Source organism: Grampus griseus (assembly GCF_964374135.1).
Source record: "Grampus griseus genome assembly, chromosome: 15".
NCBI classification, from domain to species: domain Eukaryota; kingdom Metazoa; phylum Chordata; class Mammalia; order Artiodactyla; family Delphinidae; genus Grampus; species Grampus griseus.
In genome coordinates, this window is record NC_139009.1 from 79130614 (window position 1) to 79153952 (window position 23339).

General features: G+C 50.0%; 1 protein-coding gene across 3 annotated transcripts; it reads left to right on the forward strand.

Annotated features, from left to right (window-relative positions):
* Nucleotides 1–467: 467 nt before the first annotated feature.
* On the forward strand, nt 468–23235 carry LOC309834056 (oxaloacetate tautomerase FAHD2A, mitochondrial). Of its 3 annotated transcripts, none has more exons than XM_082672667.1 (8): nt 468–548; nt 16198–16448; nt 17876–18092; nt 21117–21176; nt 21374–21536; nt 22581–22689; nt 22802–22889; nt 23011–23235. In XM_082672667.1, exons 1-8 carry the CDS (start codon nt 507–509, stop codon nt 23071–23073), a joined length of 993 nt encoding a protein of 330 aa, XP_082528793.1. In that variant the 5' UTR covers nt 468–506; the 3' UTR covers nt 23074–23235. The 3 variants fall into 3 exon arrangements, with proteins under 3 accessions (XP_082528793.1, XP_082528795.1, XP_082528794.1); XM_082672669.1 differs by having other exon boundaries at nt 22822–22889; XM_082672668.1 differs by lacking the exon at nt 468–548 and adding an exon at nt 13512–13652.
* The last annotated feature ends 104 nt before the right edge of the window (nt 23236–23339 follow it).

The window sequence follows — 23339 nt, forward strand, 5'->3', positions numbered from 1 at the left end:
CCCCATCCCCACCCCCTCAGCCCAGCCCTCCCAGCTGGTGTGGCTTTGCTTCTCAGGGGCCAAGGCCAAAGGAGAGGGTCACCACCATGCCCTGCCCACCCCGGCCTTGGGCCAGACTGGCTGTACGTCCAACCAGGAGGGGTCTGGCTCCCACTCTGGGATGCAAACTGGCCGCATGTCTGCATGGCAGAAAGTGTCTCCCTTGGAAGCAGCCTAGGCGGGTGGTGCCTGTTCTCAGCGCCCACCAATATTCAGTCCTGTATATTTTAATAAAATAAACTTGACAAAGGAGAGGGACTCTTGTTGGCTTTATCCCGACTCTGAAATTTGGTCCAGCCCCTCCCATCCCCGCTATGAGGCATGGCCTCTGCCCAGTGCCACACTGGTAAATGTTTAACATTCCCCGAATTGTAGCGTTTGCCGATTTCCACGCTCAATTTCAAGTTCCCAGTGTGCTATCAGTGAAGGTGGAGCGAAGAAGAGATGCCCGCGGTTGGGAAGCATTTATGAGAAGCTCCAGCCCTGCAGCCTGTACACAGAGCCACGAGGTAGGGTGACTCCTTGAGGTGCCACTTGTATTTCGTTCCCAAGTCATTTCTCTGCCAGTTCCAGGAAGTCGTTTCTGCGTGTCCCCTTGGCTGGAGGGTGCAGGTCACAGGGCAGAAGCAGAATTTGCCTGAAGACATCTTCCTTTCCTGGGTCAGTGAGGGTTATGCTAGAGGAGGGGCAAGAAGTGGGAAGCTGAGGGGAGGAGAGGAAGGGGTTCCCCAACTCAGGGATGGGGAGACAGAGGTTCTGAGGGGTCTGCTAGTGCTTCAAGGGCCAGCGCCCAGGCCATGTGACGTCACCGCCACTGTTCGGCTGATGGGTGTGTCATCAGTAACCGGGAGGATAGATGGCGGGAGCCCCCTTCCACCACCAGACACACCGAAGGCTCCAGTCTACCGGAGCCCCAGGGCCTTGGCACAGTCCAGGCAAGGGAGCCCTGACCTTGCTGCCTGGGATGGGATGTCCTGCGTTTGCACGGGCTGGCCACTGTGCTGAGGACGTTTGCCGTGGCCACAGCCTGTTGGGCACAGCCGGGAAAGCTGGGCTGAAAGATGTTGGGGCCCCCTCAGCCGTTGAAGAGTGGAGCCAAGACTTGGACCCAGGCGGGTGGCCCCAGGCCAGGTGTCAGCACTGAGCCACCCATTTCACGGTGGGGCTTCCTGTCTCATCTTAAGCATGTCTTTACCTGGCTGAGCCTCAGTTGCCTTATCTGTAAAATGGGCAGAAGAACCATCTCTGATAGGATCGTTCTGATGATTGATGATGATGATTTCCTAGCCTCTCTGTAGAAGGGTGATTCGTATCAATAAGCCACCAGAGAAAGGACAGACCTTTCGGAAGGAGTTTCCAGGTGCTGCAAATGAATCTGTGATGGTCCGCAGTTGCCCTGGTAACCCCAAGGCCCATTTGGGGGCCAGCTGGCTAAGGCTATCCACACACCCCACCCTCCCACCACCCCTCAGTGTGTGGCCGCACTGACCTGCCCAGGGCCAGGAGTAAGAGCTGAGCATCCCATGGGCCTGGCTTGACCCCTTCATTCTCACAAAGACCTATGGAGGAAGGCCCTTGTTACAAAATTTACGGCCTCAGGTTCCCTGGAGGCAAAACCTCTGGGTCCAAGTGCTTTGCTTCCCATTGACCACCAGGGGGCGACGGTACCACACACCAGCCTTGTCACCAATTTCTTGCCCTAGGGTCGCCCCCCCCCACACACACCGTCCCCCAAAACCGACCTGGAAGGGAAGCTACTTGTCATTTCTTTCAAGACCTCAAAGACACTTTCATATTCCAGCCTCATTCTCCACTTGGTTTTCTCTCAGAAAATTATATCAAGTAATGATTCCACAGGCACACACACAGAGTCCACTGAGCTGGACACAGTTGCCAACCCAAAGTGGGTCCTGGGCCCCCTCCTAGCCCTCTCGCCAATTCACAGGGGCCCTGGCCCTTCGGGTTAGGGGAGCACCAGAGGCCAGCCAGCTCCGGTTTCACGTGATCAGCTATAATCACGTGGACTTTGAACAGAGAATGTGCAGACTCTAGCTGCCTGCAGAGCGAGCTCTGTGGTTCAGAGACTGAAGAAGAGAGCGGGGTAGAGTCAGGGCCCAATCTGCACAGGGAGCAGTGTCTGTGGGCTGGAACCAGAGCCAGCCAAGATGAGGGCAACTGGAAGAAACTACTTAGCCATTGGCCAGAGCCGCGAGGTCCTGGAGGGACCGTGTAATGGGAGTGGGCCTGGCAGGAAGGCCCGGTGTGGCGCTGGAAAGGATTCAGGGCCTCCTGAGCAGGCATCTGATCACGGCCCTTTCTTGGGTGGTGGTAGCAGCCCGGGGAACCATCCGACCCACAGATCGCCCCCTGACAGCTGCCCCGACTGCCAAGGGCCGCCAGCCTTAGAACCGGGCTGTGCCTTTTTGTTCCGTCTGTTCCTCTAGCAGGAAAGCCCACCTTCCCTCTAACTCTCCTGCCCCAGCCCTACCTGTCTTTGCTCTGACACCGCGACCCGGGCACAGGGCTCCCTCTGTCCAGCTTTCTTGGCTGGCTTTGCACATTATTGAACCGCTGTGGTTGCAGGATCTATGTCTGCCCATCCCCCTGCCTGACATGGCCTCCTCCATTCCTCTGGCAAGAAAAGGCCTTTGGGAGCTCCTCTCCCACCGATGTGGGCGCCATGGGGGCAATGAGGAAGGTCAGCTGATTGGACATCAGTCTTCTGCCTCCGCAGCATCCTCCCTCTTCTCCTGGCAGCGCCCGAGGGTCCCTCTTCCACTGTCTATCCGTGCAGTCCTGGGGTCCACCCGACCTCCAAGACCAGGCCCAAGTCAACTGGTGCATTACCCACCCCCCTACTCCCCAGTCACAGTGGCTGGCTGGGGGGCGGGCAGCCAACCTGATTGCAGCTGATGAGGCCCTGGGAGACCTGTGCTGGGAATGCTGGGGAAAGACGCTGCTTCCTCACTATCTGAAGCTGAGGGGTGAGTCCTGGAGCTGTTGTTGCCGTTTTGCCACTGTGAGGAGGCATGGGAATGCAGCCAGTGCAGAAGATGGCCTGACTGAGGGGTGAAGAGGAAGAAAACAAGACTGGGGTGGGGTGGGGGTCAGCCCTTGAGCTCAAAATCAAACTGCACCTTAAGCAACCCCCCACTCCTCAGTCTCTAGACTCTTCAGTCATAAGAGTCACTAATAGGATTCACCCTCCCCCCGAAGCCAGTTAAAACTGGGTTGACTGGTACTTTCAGCTGAAAAATTCTCGACTGCTACGGCCACTGACGTCAGGCTGTGGGTGGTGAACGTGCTTGGCAGACTCCAGCGGGCCCTGAAGGAAGGGGGGCCTGGGGCCGGCACGTCCGGCGCTGTCTCCCCTGCCTGGCTGTGGACATCTTGCAAGCATTCCCCCCTGGAGCCCCCCACAAGACGGGCACCCAAGACGGGTGGCACAGGGGGAGGGGATTGATGAGTAAGGCTGCTGCACTGAAGGTCATAGGGAAGGACGCCACGGCGACAGCCTGGTGGGGGAGGAGGGAGGCGGGGGTGTGGGTGTCTCAGGCCCTGAGCCTGCAGGGTCAAGGGCCAGCTGTCAACGGCACCAGGGTCAAAATCTCTTTGACACAGCTGTGCTGACTGGCAGTGTGGGGCGCCTCAGCTGGCCTGAGCAGCATTCTCATAGCACCAACAAGACTATTCCTTAAAAGATAACATTCCTTCTTGATCTTGTAAGGGGCCACGATGACGCTTAGGTCTGGACTGTGTAAACTGTCAATAATGTGTCATTTAATGTCCAGCCCTCTGCCTCAAAAAACTGATAGAACTATGCGTTGACTTCTAATGAGTGGAACAGTTCTCAGAGCTTTCTGAGATGCTGTTCCCAGGTTATAATCCTCCATTTGACTCGAATAAAAATGTTCATTTCTTTCTTAGATCGACTAGGTTTTTCATTGATATGCATGACGTAGCCGGCAGGATATCAGAGACACCTGCCAGAGGGCACCTGGAGTTTACCCGGAACCAGAACCAGCATGGCCCATTGAGCCCCACCGGCTTCTCGGTACTCCTCAGGTGTGCCGGGGAGTTCTCCTCATATCCGGATCTCATTGTTTGAGTGATGATCCTGAAAATTTTGAGCTGCTTCGCTTAAGACTTGGAGTCTTAAGGGGCACCTGTGCATTTCTTAGGCAGGACCTAGGGGGTTTGGGTAAGAGGCCCAGGGAAATATAGGTGGTTTTTTGTTAAAATGAGCTTAAATCGAAAAACAAAATGAGTTGGTATATGGTCTGAACAAAACTTTTGCTACTGAAATGAGAGGCTGAATTCTTCAGCTCTGAAGAATAAGGGAGACCCAGTCAAACCTTAAGTAAATACTGCTCGTCTGGGCGGCGAGACAGAGGCTGGTAACCTAGCGCTCCGAGCACCCCTGACGGTTTTAGGCTGTCACACTCTTACTGAATGAATTCGTATGGACCCTGCTCGGGCCCTAGCCTGGCCGAGGCTCTCTGCCTCTGCAGGGGAGGGTTCTTTTTGCCTTAGGGTTCAAGTAGGCAAATAAGCTGAGATGGACACAGCACAAGCTGCATTCAGTGGCCAAAGACTGGAGAAGCAGGAACTAAGTTCATAGATCAACTTCTCGCCCACCTGGTGAGAGGGGTTTAATTAAAAAAAATAAAGCAAAGGGAGGAGGGAGGAGGCTAATAATGGGAAGGCATCCGCATTAGTCTACTGGGGAAGGGGCAGTGCCTTCTCCGCCCCCTTTTTAGCCTTTTTTGGTCCAGGTGTGTCATTTAATATGCTAAAGTAGTGAAATCAACATGTAATGAACTCAGGGTGTGTTGGAGGCCAGATTCATCACCGCCTTGTGGTCCCAGCTGGTTCCACCTGGGGTTTGTTTGTAGCTTCCTTTCTTATCTCTGGACCCTTTAACTTAAAGGTTGACATTAACTCCGGCTAAAGGTGGGGTTGGCAGGTTTGAGCAAAGACCTGGAGCAGCTCTGGCAGCACCAGGGAGAAACCAGGCCATGTAAGTGTCCAACTGACCCAAGGGTGACTCCTCAGCACACACGCAATCCACCACACTGTCCTCAGAAAGTTGTTCAGATCGTAACTCGTATCTGAATTAGGCCGCAAAATTAATACTGGGAAATTGGGCCTCAAAGGCCAGACAGCTTCCATGCAAACAGCCACCTATGGGAATATCAGCTGGATTTATATATACTTGCAAGTACTAAATTGGGAACTAAAGGAAATCGGGCCCTAAAATGGCCAAGATGGGGTTCTCTGGGCACTCCAAAACAATTTTGAGCGCACAGTTAAAGCCGGCAGTGTTCTGGATCTGCACCTGCAGGGTCTACTGGAAACAACAGTGGTAAGTGCTTTTCACTTTTCTAAAATTAGGTTAGCAAGGAAAAATATTTGTAGGGCTAGCTCCTTGGATCCTTTGAAGTGGAGAAACATCTAAATGGCTGAAATTTTAGGGAGCTCTCATCTTAAATTATTGTACCTTTTGAAATTGGTATGCAGAAGCCCCCAAAGGCCTCAAAATTCCCAACTAGCCTCACTGAAAGACTTGTACAGGCTAATCGAAGATTAATGGTATAAAAGGTGCCTAAAGCTCTACTGCTCCCCTCTGTCTTCCTTTATTGGGGTACTCAATCTTCCGTCTGAATTGCCTTTCCACTCAGAAGACCCTATTAAATCATTACCTTTAGAAATGGAACCACCTGAGGCTGTAGGCAAATTTCCTCAGATCAAAGGCCGAACCAGGGGCCACAGTTTGTTTAAAGAACTTCTTAACCCAGGGAGGCTCCACAAAAGTGTTTGTAAATGGATTACCAAAATGAGAGGCCACGGGTCTGAATAAACTGACCATCGCTGAAGTTTAGAGCCTGATAGGAATTCTTTTTTGAGGGAGAGGAGGCTTTTCCCTTAAGCTAAATGAGGGAAGGTAAAACATTCCAGCATAGGTGAATGGGTGTGTCAGTCCTTTGCTATTGTTGAGGAGGCCACCCAATTCATTGAGGAATTAAAAACAACTATCCAGGGCTTCCCTGGTGGCGCAGTGGTGGAGAGTCCGCCTGCCAATGCAGGGGACATGGGTTTGTGCTCCGGTAACGGGAGAGGCCACAACATTGAGAGGCCCGTGTACTGCAAAAAAACAAACAAACAAAAAAAACAACTATCTTTGTTTTACAAATCTAGTCTTTATAGGGCCAGAGGTCTGGCTCCAGGAATAATCCAAAGCCCGCCAATTCTTGTATCACATTGAAGAAAAATTCTATGAGAAGGTATATGTTTCTAGAGGTTATAAAATACATTCATAAGTGCCAATCAGGAAATCCTGATATGACAAACAGTTCACAATTACTTCTTGGTTTTCTCTAGAGGTTAAGGTTTTAAGGTTAAGAATTATGACATATGGAATAAAGCTACTAAAATAATCAGGGAAACGTTTCAATATGCAAGGAAAATGCGAGGCGTGTTTTCAGTGGAAGGAGGGTATGAAGAATGGAAATGCATTTTGTTTTGAGTTGTTGTTCCTGGGTTATAGTCCTCAATTTGGCTCAAATAAAATTTCCCATTTCTTTCTTAGATCAACTGATTATTTTTTCATTGACAGATGAGTAGGAGTGAGTCAGGTAAAGGGGTGGAAGAGTGGGGAGACAGCCCCGCCCAGAATCAGGGGCTGGGTTGATGAGGCCAGAGCCCGGATCGTGGGCGCAAAAGCGGGTGAAGCGGGGAGGGCAGCAGGACGGAGACGCAGGCAGGGGGCAAGTTCCCCTGAAGGCTTCGGCCTGGTCCTGAGAACAGGAAGCCACTGATAAGGGTGCTGTCACATGAGTGTTTTGAAAATCCCCCTCTGAGAGGAACTGGACACCAGATTGGAGGAGGCCGAGTGGATGCAGGGAACCAGCCCAGGGGGCTGATGTGGGCTGTTATCGCTGCAAAGCCGTCGTGGACTATCATCACATCCCATAGTGATTCTGGTTCAAGGTCTCTTGTGCACTTGCAATCAGACAGTGGCTGGGGAAGGGGTCATCTGATAGCTGCAGTGTTTACGGCAAATCAGGGTGGGAAGTTACCACGTCGGACACTAGGACTGTGGAGCCTGTCCATACCCTCTTCTGAGATATCTACTCTCCTTTCGAGAAACAGCTCTGGCTTGCTCTTGGGCTTTGATAGAGACTGAACACCTAGCCATGGGCTATCAAGTGGCCATGGGGCCTGAGCTTTCCAGAGCAACCTGGGTGTTGTCGGACCCCCTACCCAGAAGGTTGGATGTGCAGCAGCAATCTGTCGTCAGTGGAAGCAGTAGAGAAGAGGCTGAGCTTCAGTAGGTGTGAGAGGTACAATTAAGTTATAGGAGCAGGTGGCTCAGGTTCCTTTGAACCAACTCCAGTCACGCTGCCTCCTCTGCCTCAACCCGTGACTGAGGCTTCCTGGGATATTCTTTAGGATCAGTTTACTGAGGATGAAAAGACTAAGCACAATTTAAAGATGGGTCTGCATGATATGATGCTGATACCTCCCAAAAGTTATAAGCTGCAGCATGACCATTTCATTCAAGGATGACCCTGAAGGTCAATGGTAAAGAAAAATCCTCCCTGTGGATAGAACTTGGGCAGCCTATTTGATTTTCTGGAGCAGTAGATTAGCAGAAGTTTGAATCTACTGGTCATTGATTCATGATCAGTTGCTAATGGTTTGGCTTCATGGTCAAGGACTTGGATGGAACGGGAACGGAAGATCGGAGAATTAGTCAGGGTTCACCAGAGAATAGAACCAACATACGTAGATAGATAGATAGAGAGATAGATAAATTTAAGAAATTGGCTTATGTGATAGTGAAGGCTTTGCATGTCCAAACTCTAATGGGGTAGGTTAGCAGGCTGGAGATTCTGGGAAGAGGTGCAGCTTGAGTTGAAGGGCCATCTGCCAGCAAAATTCCTTTTTGCCTGGAGGAGGTCAGTCTTTGTTCTATTAAGGCATTCAACTGATTGGGCAAGGCCCACCCACATTATGGAGGGCAATGTGCTTCGCTCAGAGTCCACTGATTTAAATGTCAATTTCATCCAAAAAACACCCTCACAGAAACATCCAGAATAATTTTTTTTTTTTGCGGTATGCGGGCCTCTCACTGTTGTGGCCTCTCCCGTCGCGGAGCACAGGCTCTGGATGCGCAGGCTCAGCGGCCATGGCTCACGGGCCCAGCCGCTCCACGGCATGTGGGATCTTCCCGGACCAGGGCACGAACCCGCGTCCCCTGCATCTGCAGGCGGACTCTCAACCTCTGCGCCACCAGGGAAGCCCCTCTGCTGATTTTTGATGGTTCTTTATAATATCCTAGATATGAGTTCTTTGTCAGATACGTAGTTTGCAAATCCTTTCTCCCAGTTTGTTGCTTGTTCTTTCATACTCTTAGCATCCTTTTGCAGAGCAGAAGCTTTTAATTTTGATTAAGTCTCCTTCATCGATCTTTTTCTTATATTATGTTTTTGGTGAACGTCTATGAAACTTTCACCAAGATTATTGAACTAGCCTTGCATTCTTGGAATAAAGCTCACTTAGTCATGGTAGAGAATTATTTTTATATATTGCTGAATTATATTTGCTAATGCTTTGTTTTGAATCTATGAGAGATATTGGTCTGTAGTTGTCTTTTTTTTAATACTGTCTTTGTTTTTTGTTACCAGGGTAATACCAGCTTCATAAAATGAATTAAAGCATTGTTCCTAGCTCTTCTATTTTCTGGAATAGATTAGGTAGAAATTGGTGTTTATTCTTTAAATATTTGGTAGGATTCTCCAGTGAAATCATCTGGGACTGGATAGTTCTTTTTCAGGAGTTTTTAAACTACAGTTTAAATTTCCTTAATAGATATAGTGTTATTCAAATAATCTATTTCATATTGGGTGAATTGTGATAGCCTGTATTTCAAGGAATTGGTCAATTTCACTGAGGTTGTCAAATTTATGTGTGTATACTTGTTTATAGTGGCCTCTTAGTATCTTTTTGATGACTTCAGGGTCTATAGTGATATCACCTGTTTCATTCCTGATATTGGTAATTTGTGTTTTCTTCCTTTTTCCTTTGTCATTCTTGGTAGAAGTTTGTCATTTCATTGATCGTTTCAAAGAAACATCTTTGTGTTTCATTGATTTCCTCCACTATATTTCTGGTTTCTATTACATCGATTTTTTTGCTCTTTATTATTTCCTTCTTTCTGCTTGCTTTGGGTTTATTTTGCTCTTCTTTTTCTAGGAGCTAGGAGGAGCTAAGCTTATTGATTTGAGAATTTTCCTCTTTTCTAAAATAAGAATTTGGAGCTATACATTTCCTTCTGAGTACTGTCTTCGCTGTGCCCCACAAATTTTGATATGCTACCTTTCCTTTTCATTAAGTCAGCCTCCATGACACCCAGGGAGGAGAGGATCCTTGTTACTGCCCAGCAGGGTGGGAGCTTCAGCTCCCCACATGGCCCCCACTGTGGAGGGTGACCTTGCTACTGCCCAGCAGGGAGGACAGTTCAGGCTCCCCACTTTCCCTTCTCTGATCCACCCCTCTCACCACTCTGACATAGGGGAAGGGTTGAGGCACTGCATTACAGCCTGGCAAGGGTGAAAATCGAGGCTCCCTACTCTGCCTTGCTGGTGGGCATGGGACCACAGTTTTTTTCTGCGTCGTCTGGCTGGAGTACAGCAGTTATTGTCTAAATTTTCTGTTTTGCTAGGCGGTCCCTTTCCTGGTTCTTTGACTCAAGAGCAGGATTTTCTTGGGGCTTTTTGTGTCTGCACCCACTGGCCTTTCCAGGCTGCCAGCTTCCTCAGGACCAACTCTGGATACATGAGAAAAAAGAACCCAGAGAACTCACTGCTGCACCATCTTGCTGGTGTGCAGACCCCAGGCCAGTCTGCCTTCTCATCTCCTTTTCAGAGTCTTATGTTTGCCTCGTACAGGCTTTTAGCTGTACTTAGCGGGAGGAATAGGAACAAGTGTTTCTCCATTATTCTGGATACAGACGTCCTCTGGCTGATTTTAAGATTTTCCCTTTTCATCACTAGTATTGAACACCTTGATTATGCTATGCCATGGTGTAGTTTTCCTCATGTGTTTTGTGCTTGGGGGTTACTGAGATTCTTGGATAGTGGGTTTATAGTTTTCATCAAGTTTAGAAAAGTCTTGGCCATTATTTCTTCAAATATATTTTTTTTCTGTTTCCCCTTCCCTCTCCTCTACTTTAGGAATACAGTTACACATGTATTAAGTGGTTTGGATTTTCCCCACAGCTCACTGATGGTCTTTTCAGCATGTTTAAATCGTATGGTACTCGATTTCACTTGGGATACTTCCTAGTGCTATGTTTTCCCTTTTTTAAGAAAAAAGTTTGCTGGAAACACTTCTTTGGGGGAGGAGACACCACACTTCTCAATTAAGAGAAACATTTTTACAGTCCGGAGATTTTTTTTTTTAATACCTATTATGCCAAGAATTTATAGGGAATGGGTTCCAACAGCTCAGGCTCCTTTCCACGGTTCTCACAGGTGCAGAACCAATGGCTGCATTTCTCCGGGTGGAGCCGCCTGGGTTTCAGTTGAGCCCAAGTACCTTTTGCTCTGGCTGCCTTCTTTTTTCTGATCATTTTCCTTCACATGTTTCAGGAAGCTATCTCAGCTCCTAGAGTGCTTAACATGCTCAATATGTACATTAATTTTCTTGGCAAGATTCTTGCCCTTGTTTGTTTGCAACAATGCTGGCAGCATGTTGGGAACACACCATAGACTCTTCCAGTTTTGCCGTGGGAACAGCGGTGGGCTTTTCTTTTTGAGTAGTGCCAATCCCCTTGATGTCAACATCACCTTTCTTGTAGATTCACATGTATGTGGCCAAAGGAACAACTCCATGTCTTCTAAAAGGCCTAGAGAACATTTATCTATCGGAGCCTCTCCTCTTTCCTTTTGTGTTGGTCATTTCGGCAAATTATCAGAAGATAGAGGTACCAGCCCAAAAGCTAGAGCTATGTTTCCAAATTCACTAACCTTTTCTTCTGCAGTGTTGAATCTACCATTAATCCATCTAGTGTATTTTTCATCTCAGATATTGCAGTTTACATCAATAGAAGTTTGGTTTGGGTCTTTTTTTTTTTTTTAACTCCCCTGTCTCTACTTTTTTTTTTTAATATTTATTTTGGCTGCGCCGGGTCTTATTTGCACATGCAGGATCTTTGTCAAGGCATGCAGGATCTTTAGTTGCGGCATGCGGGATCTAGTTCCCTGACCAGGGATCGAACCTTGGTCCCCTGCATTGGGAGCATGGAGTTTTAACCACTGGACCACCGGGGAAGTCCCTCTACTTAACATTTGAACACACAGAGTACAGTTATAAAAAACTGTTATAATGTCCTTGTCGGTTAATCCTAACATCTGTCAGTTTTGAGTTGGATTAAATTGCTTTACTATTCTGAGTCATGTTTTCCTGCTTCTTTCCAAGCTGGGTAATCTTGTTTTTTTTTTTTTTTTGCAGTACGCGGGCCTCTCACTGCTGTGGCCTCTCCCATTGCGGAGCACAGGCTCCGGACGCGCAGGATGTGCAGGCTCAGCAGCCATGGTTCACGGGCCCAGCCGCTCCGCGGCATGTGGGATCTTCCCGGACCCAGGCACGAACTCGTGTCCCCTGCATAGGCAGGCAGACTCTCAACCACTGCGCCACCAGGGAAGCCCAAGCTGGGTAATCTTTGATTAGATGTCAGATCTCGTGAAGTTTACCTTGTTGGATGCTAGGTATATTTTTAAAATTTTCTATAAACATGATTGAGCTTGGTCTGTGATGTACTTAAGTTACTTGGAGACAAGTTTGATCCTTTTGTGTCTTGATTTTATGATTTGTCAGGCAGGACTGGAGCATTGTTTAGTCTGGGTTCATTATTCCCCATTACGGAGGCAAGATCTTTATGAGTACTCTACTCGATATTCCGTGAACTCTGTGTCTTTCCAGTCAGACTAGTGGGAAGAGGCACTGTTCCTGGCCCTGTCAATCTCTTAACACTGTTCCCTCTAATTCTTTCTGATGAATCTTTCCCTGGTCTCAGGTCGTTGCCTCACAGGCATGCACTGCTCACCACTCTGCTGAATACTCGAGGGGGAACATCTGCAGATCTGTGTTCCCTTTCTGCCCAGGTCTCCTGCCTAGTACTACGCCAGGCTCTCTTTAGCACGTTCCCTCGATGACACTCACACCCCAGGTTCCATTTATGTCTCTATGCTGACCTCTATCTTCAAGCCAGACAAGAGCGGAAGCTCCAGATCCGTGTCTCCAATGGCCCACCCTGCAGAGTCCCCTTGAGTGTCCCATGGGCACACTAAATACAACCCATCCAACACTAAGCTCACCATCCTCCCCCCAGACTTGCTGCCTCTCCAGAACCCGTCTCCATGAATGGCACTGCCATCTACCAGGCCAGAGACCTACGAGTCGGCCTTGCACCTCCTTCCACCTTACTCCCACCTCCTGTCATCACTGAGGGCCATCAGTTCTGCCTTCTAAACATCTCTGGACTTTCACCATCTCTGCCGCACACCAAACCACCACTGCTCTCAGCTGCACCTCTCTTAACCCAGACACCTTTCCTTGAGCAAAACTTCTCAAGTGCAAGTCTGACCACAGCACCCCCCCAACCCCGCCCAGTGAGGACCTTCCAGTGGCCTCCTGTGTGCTTAGATAAGGCTCAAACTCCTTTCTGGGGCAAATAAAGCCCTTGATGATCTGCTCCTTGATTAAGTCTTGGGCTTCTTGCCCAGGGCCCCTCGTATGTCTTTATGCCTGGAGAGCTGGATTGTAACTGTTTAATTAAACCACCTCTCCACTCGAATGCCTGTTTTCTAACGATGGAGGTTATGCCTCCTACTACCCTGCGCACAGTCCATATAGTGCGTAAGAAGACAGGGCTGTGAAAGGCTGTAATTTTGCTTAAGAATGCCGTCTTAAGGAAAATACTTCCGGCCGCAGGTTCCCCATATGTAATATCGGTGCAATCATCACTCCTCTCTTCTCTGATATGACACAATCAGTAGACAAAAAGGGCTGGCTTTGTCAACCAGCGCGCCAGAATTTGGTCTCCACGCATTTCGCTCAACCATCAGAGCAGGGCCTGGCCCAGATGCTGGGCCCGACGCGGGCGAGGCCAGCGAGGCGCCCAGGGCGCAAAATGTCAAGAAGCACCCCCTTTCGGGTTCATGCAAGCGCACGCCGCCCCGAAAGCGAGTGCCTTCGGGCATGCGGCGTCCGGGGCATCCGGCTGGCTTCGCCGGCTTCAGGTCCGCACCCACAGGCCTGCTGGAACGCGAGAGAGACTACCCTCCCTCGGGCCCTGGGCCCGCCCACTATGCGACTTGGCTTCCGGCACCGAACTAGACGCCCTGCTATTGGCCGTTGTCCCGTGACGCCACCAGGGAGCGCCCGCCTCTGCTGACGCCTTATTTAGAGGAGCCGCGCGGCGCCCAGTGTCGCAGCGTTAGAAGTCCCGGCCGGTTGTGGTCTCTGGGACGTAGTACCTGTGCTCGGGCGCCCGGTGACCTTGGCGTCTGGCCCGCGAGTCCTATCCCGACAGCACAGGGCGCCAGGTAGGTTAGGTTTAGGCCAGACGGCGGGGTGCACCGGGCCTCCGGGCCTCCGGCTGAGGGCAGGACTGGACTCTGGTGCCCGGCCGCTCCGACCACACGGACTGGGCTGGCGGGCCCTCTTGGGCGCCCACTGAGTGTAGGGGATGGAGCTGGGCATACAGGGGAAGTGGGGGACTGGCACAGGGGCCCAGGCGAGTGGATGGTGGGACGCGGTCCCAGGTGCAAACCGTTGTCTCGCCTGCGCCGTTGCAGCTCCATGTCCCTGCCTCTTTGCTTACGGACACCTGTCCAGAGTTGGATTGAGCGCAGGCTCTGCGGCACAGTGGTTCCCGCAGGAGCAGCGGGGCCACTTTCAGGTACCTCGGCAGGTGACTTCACCTCCTTCAGCCTCAGTGCCCCTTCTGTAAAATGAGGCGCTCAGCCTGAGGGGATTGCTAGAGGGCGGAATGAGAACCTGCAAGGGCCTGTCATGTGGGAAGGGCAGTCAGTGGGGCCTGCGGTTATCTGGGAGAGCAGGTGAACAGCCTTATCCCTGAGGCAGTAGCCAGCAGGAGATCCAATTTCCCCTGGGGCATGCAGGGTGTCGCTGGGCCTCCAGAAGATTTCCTGTTGGAGGTTCCTACTTCTCACCACCACCTCTGGGCTAAAGTGTCCAACTCCTCACCTGGACTTGGATTCAAGTCCCAGTTCTTTCCTGTCCTTGGGAACTTGGGCAGATCCCTTATCCTCTTCGAGCCTTAGTTTTTTCATCTGTGAAATGGGACCAACAGCCCCTACCGTCCACAGCTGTCAAGAGAATTAAATCAGCCATTGTAGGTAAAACAAAGTAACACCTGGCATGCAGTGGGATAATAATCTTAGTGTGTGGAGTATAAGTGCATACATTTTAGCTTGAACAGCCCCTGACAGTGGCATGGTTGGTGCTTGTGTAAGACAGGAGGGTGGGAGGTTCAGAACTCCTGGTTTTCTGGTTAAACTCATCGGCCAGCACAGCGATCAGATCATTGACCTGGATCTAATGAGTGTTTAACTGAACAAGGTAGATGGAATCATCAGAGAACCAGGAGTCTGGGATGACCTCCACGTGCTTGAGCATAAAGGGCTACTTTTATTTTTTATTTTGTTTATTTATTTTTGGCTGCACTGGGTCTTCGTTGCTGCACGCGGGCTTTCTCTAGTTGTGGCGAGCGGGGTCTACTCTTCGTTGCGGTGCGCGGGCTTCTCGTCATGGAGCACTGTCTCTAGCTGCGCGGGCTTCAGTAGTTATGGCCCGCAGGCCCTGGAGCGCAGGCTCAGTAGTTGTGGCGCACGGGCTTAGTTGCTCCGCGGCGTGTGGGATCTTTCCGGACCAGGGCTTGAACCCGTGTCCCCTGCATTGGCAGGCGGATTCTTAACCGCTGTGCCACCAGGGAATCCCTAAAAGGCTACTTTTAAAGGCAAGGAACCATGAGGAGGAGGGACTGTTGGGGTGGAGGCCAGACTCAGAAACCAAAGAAGAGAATGGGGTTTGTCTTTGCGTGGAGCCTAGAACTCAAAATGGAACCTGAGCCTTGTTGATACTTTCTAAGTGGTATTAGGAGGGAAGGCACAGCTGCCCCTCCTGAGGCTGACAATCACCGAGTTTTCCCAAGTAGTGAAAAGTCAAGCCCCTGCTTCTGGCATTTGATCATTGAACAGAGAGTAGCTGAGAGCCTTCTGTGTGGCAGGCACAGTGCTAGGCACTGTGGACTCGGCAGCAAAAGAGACAGTTGTGGCCCCAGAACCCAGAGGGGAGACAGCCCCGTGATGCCTGTCAGGCGTAGACCCTGCCCTCTGTCTGCAGCCTCTTTCCTAGGGCAGCCTGTACTCCAGCACAGAAGCCACTAAATAATTACTGCCTGGAGAGGCAGGCGGGGGCTGCTCCTAAAAGGCTGCGACAGCCTGGAAGGGGTTCTGGCTTGGTCATGTGAGCAGTGGAAAGCATTTTAAGTAGGAGGGTAACAGGATCAAATTGGCATTTAAAAAACTACCTGTGGCAGCTGTGAAGCCAGTTTCACCTGTGATCTCTTGCTCACGCTGGGCTCCACTCTTAACTAATTCCTAGCCCTGCTCATCTTAGCCCAGCCCACACTTCCTCAAGAAACAAAGACAGGGCCCTTGATCTACACAGCAGCAGTCCCAATTGCAGAATCCTACTTAACGGCATCCGTTGTTAACATCAGTCTCCCCTGCAGGCAGGATGGCAGGGCTGAGTGTGTCTGACCTGCATTGTCTGCCCGGTGCCCCAGTGGTGCCAGCTACAGTGTAAGCTTTCAGAAAGCACTGGTTGACGGAAGGCTGGAATCCCTGGGGCCTAGCTCAGTGCCTGGCATGAAGTAGTTGCTTCTCTAGAAATGTTTCATTTGAAACACGTGAAATAAGTGAAAACCTGGACCACTTCCCATGTGGTGAGCCAAGAATGGCTCATGGGGCAAGAGGACTTGGGCTGCAGCTTGAGGAGCTCTGGGAGCCCCAGTGATGGCTTCGGACTGTCTCCATCCCCTAGGACCCACTTTTTTCTCCATAGGCTCCGATGCTGGTCTCTGGTAGAAGAAGGTGGCTCACAGCTCTGCTGCAGGCTCAGCGTTGGCCCTTTCAACCCTCCAGAGACATGAGATTGGTGCAGTTCCGGGCACCCCACCTGACGGGACCTCATCTGGGCCTGGAGTCAGGGAATGGTGGAGGTGTCATCAACCTCAGCGCCTTTGACCCCACACTGCCCAAGACGATGATAGAGTTCCTGGGGCAGGGAGAGGCCGCTCTCTCAGTGGCAAAGAGGTAAGTCAGCAGGCAGCAGTGCCCTGCCGCAGCTGCCCCATTCCCCCTCCCTCCTCCCACCCGCCTCCTCTTTTGCACCCCAGCCTTCATTTCTCACCTGTTCCCTTAGTGAAGAGCCTTAGAAATCTTTTATGACAACATCCTCAGTTTACAGAGGGGGAAACCGAGGCCCGAGGAGGATGATTGACCATCCGAAGGCCACACGCTTGGTGGTGGGGCCAGAATTCTACTTTGTCGCACTGCCTTCCCTGGGAGATTAAGTTCCTGCTTGCCTGAGGGGCTGGGACCTGGGATCCTAAGAGGCATCTTGGAAAGCTCATTAGGAGAGAGGACTGCAAAGAGGTTCTTAAAGATGGTTCTTGGGTTTGGGCTAGATTAGGTAGAGGCCTCCCTGAAGCCAGGAGTCCTGTGGAATCTGGTCTAAAGGTGTTGATGAACAGTAAATTAAAAACCGCTTTGAGGGGACTTCCCTGGCGGTCCAGTGGTTAAGACTCCACGCTTCCACTGCAGGGGGCGAGGGTTTGATCCCTGGTCGGGGAACTAAGAGCCCGCATGCCGCTTGGTATGGCAAAAAAACCCTCAAAACAAAAAACCACTTTGAGGTGTCATTTTCACCTATTTAACTGACAAAAAATACAGATGTTTGACAGCATACAGTGTTGGTAACAGTATTTTTCCCCTACTTTCATATTCTCGCAAGATGAGAAACTACTTCTGTGTCCCTCATTAGAAAATTGGGTGTATCTCTACTGTGCAGTAATAGGCAGCCATACGAAAACGAGGAAGCTGTATACTGTTATGGTGAGATCTCTAAAATATATATGTTTTTAAAAGGTATATATAATTGTGCTATCATTTGCATAAAAAAAGATGGGAGGGCTTCCCTGGTGGTGCAGTGGTTAAGAGTCCGCCTGCCGATGCAGGGGACACGGGTTCGTGCCCCAGTCCGGGAAGATCCCATGTGCCGCGGAGCAGCTGGGCCCGTGAGCCATGGCCGCTGAGCCTGCGCGTCTGGAGCCTGTGCTCCGCAACGGGAGAGGCCACAACAGTGAGAGGCCCGCGTACCGCAAGAAAAAAAAAAAAAGATGGGAGAAGAGTATACATAGAGTGGCTGTGAAGAGCTACGTAGGACACAGTGGTTGTCTCCAGGGCTGGAGCAGCGTGACTAGGAGAAGGTGTAGAAGAGAGACCTTTCCATTATTCCCATTTGCACCTTTTGAATTCTCTTACATGGACATGTATTACCTAATGGGGGAGAGGAAATCAACACTGGATAAATATAAACAGTGCTCTGATATCAAAGGACAGTAACTGGGCTTGATTTTCCTGCTGACTCTGATGGTTGATCTAGAAAATACATTTTAAAAACTTGTAGCTGCTGCAGGATCTCCCCAGAGTGCCCCTCTCTCCTGCTCTGGTCTCTGCAGAGCCCTGGCTGCCCAGTTGCCAGTCCTACCACGGTCAGAAGTGACATTCCTGGCTCCAGTTACACGGCCAGACAAGGTGGTGTGCGTGGGCATGAACTATGTGGACCACTGCAAAGAGCAGAACGTGCCTGTGCCCAAGGAGCCCATCATCTTCAGCAAGTTTTCCAGCTCCATCGTGGGGCCCTACGACGAGGTCGTCCTCCCTCCTGAGAGTCAGGTTGGTGCCTCCCCACTGTGCCCCCGAGTCACTGGGGCCCATCACACAGGTGCTCAGCCTCCAGCCTAAAGGAACCATCTGTTGCTCATTAGTGCATTAAACAGAAACTCCAGGGGATTATACAGTAATAAGACTGCTCTCGGGGGTGGGGGGGGGGAGAAGTTAATTTATATCTTTTCCTGATTACAAAAGTAATATACTTGCATTATAGAAAATTAGTAAAATACAGATAAACGTAAAGAAAAGTCACCCATGTTCCCACTGCCCAGGGCTTGCAACATTTATGTTTTGCTGTATATCTTCCCAGTGTTTTTCTGTTCCTGTTTCTATTTATACTGTACATATGCCTACCATTTAGTTAAGTCTCCAGCAAGAACATTCTTCATGCCATTAAATATTCTCCCCTGACATTTTTTAGGTTACTGCTTAGTTTTCTATTGTATCAATGGCCATAATTTATTCAGTAGTCCTCATATTGCTAGATAGGTTGTTTCCAGTTTTTAGCTTTTATAAGTAGTGTTGCAGTGAACCTCCTTATAGAAAAGACTTTGCACATCCATGAATGTGTGATTATTTCCTTTGAACAAACTCTTAGAATTTGAATGTCTTTGTCAGAGTGTAGGCAGGGTTTCAAAAATCAGCCAAAGTGACCTTAAGAAAAGTTGCAAAAGCAATTTACATGTCTACCAGCAGTGTATGTACCCTTACTAATACTTTCAAATTTTTAGTTTAGGAATATTTTGGAAATTACAGGAAAGTTGAAAAAAAGTACAGTGACTACCCAGACTCTTCACCTGGATTCACTGTTAACATTCTGCCGTATCTGCTTTTCCTCTCCCTCCTTCTTCCTCCCCCTGTCCCTCTTCCTCTCCTTCCCTCATGTCCCACGGGCACACACACACTTTTTTTGGAGGGGGAGTGGGAAGAACCTTTGAAAGTAAGTTATAGACATTAAGACAGTTCACTCATAGAAACTTCAACATGCATCTCCTAAGAATAAGGACAATGTCCATGACCATAATACCATTATCACAACTAAGAAAGTTAACATGAGTAATATCTAATATACAGTCCAATTGGGAATATTCCCAATCGCCCCCCCAAAGATGACTTTTAATTTGGGTCCTGGTTTGTTTTTTGGTTTTTGGTTTTGGTCCAAGATCAGTCAAGGTCATACATTGTATTTGGTTATGTCTCTTTAGTGCCTTTTATCTAGAACAGGGATCCGCAGACTTTTTCTCAAAGGGCCAGTTAGTATTAGGCTTTGAGTGCCAAATAGTTTCTTTTGCAACAGTTCGGCTTTGCCATTGTGAAATATGAAAGCTGCATAGCTGATACGTGAATGAATGAATATGGCTGTGTTCCAGGAAAATTTTGTCTACAGTAACAGACAGCAAACAAGCAAGGATTTGGTCTGTGGGCCATAGCTTGCCGACCCCTGATCTCAAGCAATTTTTTCCCCCTGCCCTTTTTTATCTTTAATGACACTTTTTGAAGAAACCAGGCAAGTTGTCTCATAGCTATTACAAAATACAGAATGGATGGATGGATGGCTTATAAACAAGGCATTTAATTCTCACAGTCTGGAGTCGAGGAAGTCCAAGATCAAGGTGCCAACAGATTTGGTGCCTGGTGAGGGCCCACTTCCTGGTCCATAGACGACTGTCTCTTCACTGTGTCCTCACGTGGTGGAAGGGAGCTCTCTGGGATCTCTTTTTGTAAGGGCACTAATCCTCTTCATGGAGGCTCTACCCTCATGACCTAATCACCTCTCAACGGTCTCACCTCCTAATACCATCACCTTGGGGGTTAGGTTTCAGTATATGAATTGGGGGGTGGGGGGAGGTGGGACACAAACATTCAGTCTGTAGCAACAGGTGTGTACTTGCGTTGCATCCCACTGGGAGACTCTTGTCGGGCCCTAAAGTTTGATCCCTTAGTTTACTTGATGCTCACGTGACCTCTCCATTGTAAAGGTACATTTCACTGTGGTAATTAGTAAACAATCTGCAGGGTAGACATTGAAACCATGTGACTATCTTATTGCCTCACAATTTTTCATCCAGGGATCATCTGGTCATCCTTACCTGAATCCATTATTGCAGTAAGCGTTAGAAAAAGGTGATTTTTTCTGTCTGTGCACTTTTATTAGCTGGTACTCTGAAGAAACACTGCTTCCCTCCTTTTTTTTTTTTTTTAACCCATGTCCCTTTAGTATCACTGTAAATTCCTGATTTTTAGTTTTATTCAATATGTCATAGTCCATCATTTACATTCTTTTTGATACTCAAAGGGTCTTAATTTGGCCAGGGAGGGCCTTCAAGATGGCCCCCATCTATATCACTTTCTGAGTACTTCCTTGCTGTGGCCAAGCTATTGCAGGCTCATCTTGTACTCTGTCTCAGACTTGGAATTAGCCATTTCCCCAAGGAACCCAGTTCTTTTTTGTGTTTCTGGTTGTCACTGTTAGAAAGAGCAGTCAGTTTGAAAGGCTAAATTGTTATCTATTTTATAGGGCACTTTGTGGTTTATGGAAAGGGCTGAGCATGTTTTCCTTTTTGTGGCCATGTGTATTTCTTTTTGTGACTTGCTTATTCAAGCCTTTGGCCCACATTTATTTTGGCATGTCGATCTTTTTCTTGTTATTATTTGAGTTCGTGCATTAAAGCATTTAGAGTAGTGCCTGGCACACAGTAGGGTTAGCTGCTGTTACTTGGTATTCATCCTTTTCTGGAAGTATCAAGAGTGACTCTTAAACTCCCTCCCCGGACAAAGGCTGCTCTTCTGCAGTCGCTCGGAGAGCTCTGCCTGCCTCTGGGGGTGCTGCCTGCCACTGCCCAGTTGATGGGTCTGCACGTGATACCTCCCCTACTGTTCACTCCACTCTGGCTCGAGGTCTTACAAATGGGGGCCGGCAGCCAACCCCACCGTTAAGAGGCCCTGGCCCCGAGGCAGTGTGTAGCCCCTCGGCAGAGGAGCGGGGCCCAGAGCCCAGCAACTCACTGCTCCTTTCCCGCTCTACAGGAGGTGGACTGGGAGGTGGAGCTGGCTGTGGTCATTGGAAAGAAAGGCAAGCACATCAAGGTGAGGTGGAAAGGGCAGTGCCATCTGTCCCTGGCATTGGGAGGCGGTTGGCATCTACCTGCTCCTGACCCTGCCTTGCCTCTCATCCACCACCTCTGGCCACTAACGTGGGACCAAGGCTTTGAGATCCTTTGTTACAGGGGTTGGTGTCCTCATGATTTAACCTCCAATCTGGCCAAACCCCCTGCCCCCCATAGGCCACAGATGCCATGGCCCATGTGGCTGGCTTCACTGTGGCACATGACGTGACTGCTCGTGACTGGCAAATGAGACGCAATGGAAAGCAGTGGCTGCTGGGAAAAACCTTTGACACCTTCTGCCCCCTGGGCCCTGCCTTGGTGACCAAGGACAGTGTAGCAGGTAGGTCTCTGACAGCCCACTGGGTGACTCCTGTTGCTCTTAGATACATCAGTGAAGAGAAAGCAGCTTTCCGGGAAGTGGGAGTGAGGGGCATGGCTCCACGCGGGCCCCTATCCCCGGCTGCCCTTTCGTTGATTGCTTATATTAGAGCAAATCTCTCAACGTGGGCCATGAGTTCTCCACTGGGCCTCCCCCTGTCCCCTCACCCCATAGAGAGCTGCAGTTGCAGAGGTGGTGAATCTGCATTCATGAAGTGAATAACGAAGCAGTTCTCTCAGGATGGGTGGGTCAGGCTTCCTCTAGCTGCCACCATCTGGGAGAGTCTTTAAGTTGGAAAGCAGCAGAGCTGCCCTTTGAGCATCACAGAGAACGGCTGTTCCAGAGCCCCCTGCACCTTCACTGTGCCCTTGCTGCTTGTAGCTGCTGCTGCCTGCCTACACGGTGGCTGAGTGAGGTCCTGTGAGAGCCAGGAAGAGAGACAGTGCTTAAGAGGACAGACCACAGCCATCTGGGTAGGGCCACGTCCATGCAGTTCAGCCTTACGCCACCCCGTGCAGTCAGTCATCAGAGAAGTTAAATGGTGATCCCTGGAGGGGGGGGGGGTGTTTGTGAATGTGTAAAACACCGAAAAGTTAAAAGTACTGTCTACTCGGGACAGTATTACAGGTAAGCCTTCAGGTGCAGGAGTCTTCACTACTCCTGCTTGTGCCAAGTCAGCCTCTGCTGTGGGTAGACATCTGTTTCTTAAGGCAGAAACAGCCATTTTTCTCTGCTCCTTGAGAGTCTGGAACATCCCCTCCTTAACCCACCCAAGGGACCACGGGCAGGCACTCTGCTCTGTGGTGGATACAGGGAGGCCTGAGGCAGCCAGTGTCCACACACAGTTCCAGGGTAGGGAGTGCCAGGACCAAGCACAGGGAGTCCAGCACACAACCCTCTCACCTGGCGAGTCACAAGGTCTCCTTGTGCTTTCATTTTCTAGCTGATTGGGAGGGGTTTGAGGGAAAGAAGGGAGAACCCCAAAGTGGTGTTTTTGCATTTCAGATCCACACAACTTAAAGATCTGCTGCCGAGTGAATGGGGAGGTGGTCCAGAGTAGCAGCACCAACCAGATGGTGTTTAAGACAGAAGAGCTAATAGCCTGGGTCTCCCAGTAAGTGGGATGGAGCCCTGCCCCCCAACACCCACCTGGAGGCTAAACCGAGCGCTCCATGGCAGGCTGTAGCCACCTCGGCCCCTGGTCTCACCTGGCCCTTTTGCCCTAGGTTCGTCACTCTTTTCCCAGGGGACGTCATCCTGACCGGGACCCCCCCAGGTGTTGGTGTATTCAGAAAACCTCCTGTCTTTCTCAAGGTAGGTTGGCTAAATGAGGAAAGGAAGAAGGCCTGGCAGGGTGGGCTCAGACTTGAGAAATCCAGGCCTGTGTATGTGCCACACCAAAGCACTGACCGCCTCACGGCCCACTCTGTTGCAGAAGGGTGATGAAGTCCAGTGTGAGATCGAGGAACTAGGTGTCATCGTCAACAAGGTGGTGTGACGGGCTCTACCGCGGGCCGTGGACTTGAGGTGGGGGCATCCGTTCCCACTGAGCCCAGCACAGGAAGAGGCGCAGTGCCAGCCCCCGAGTAGCTCCTCTTCCAGGTAGACGGGGAGGAGATGGTGCTCTCCTCCTCAATAAACTTCTTTTTGGCTTCCTTTAGGATTTGTTTCAAGGAGTGAGATAGGGCATTCTCACACAGTGGGGAAGGAAAGAGCAAATACCCACAGTCACACCAAAAAGAAAGACACTGCTGAGCTTGGGAA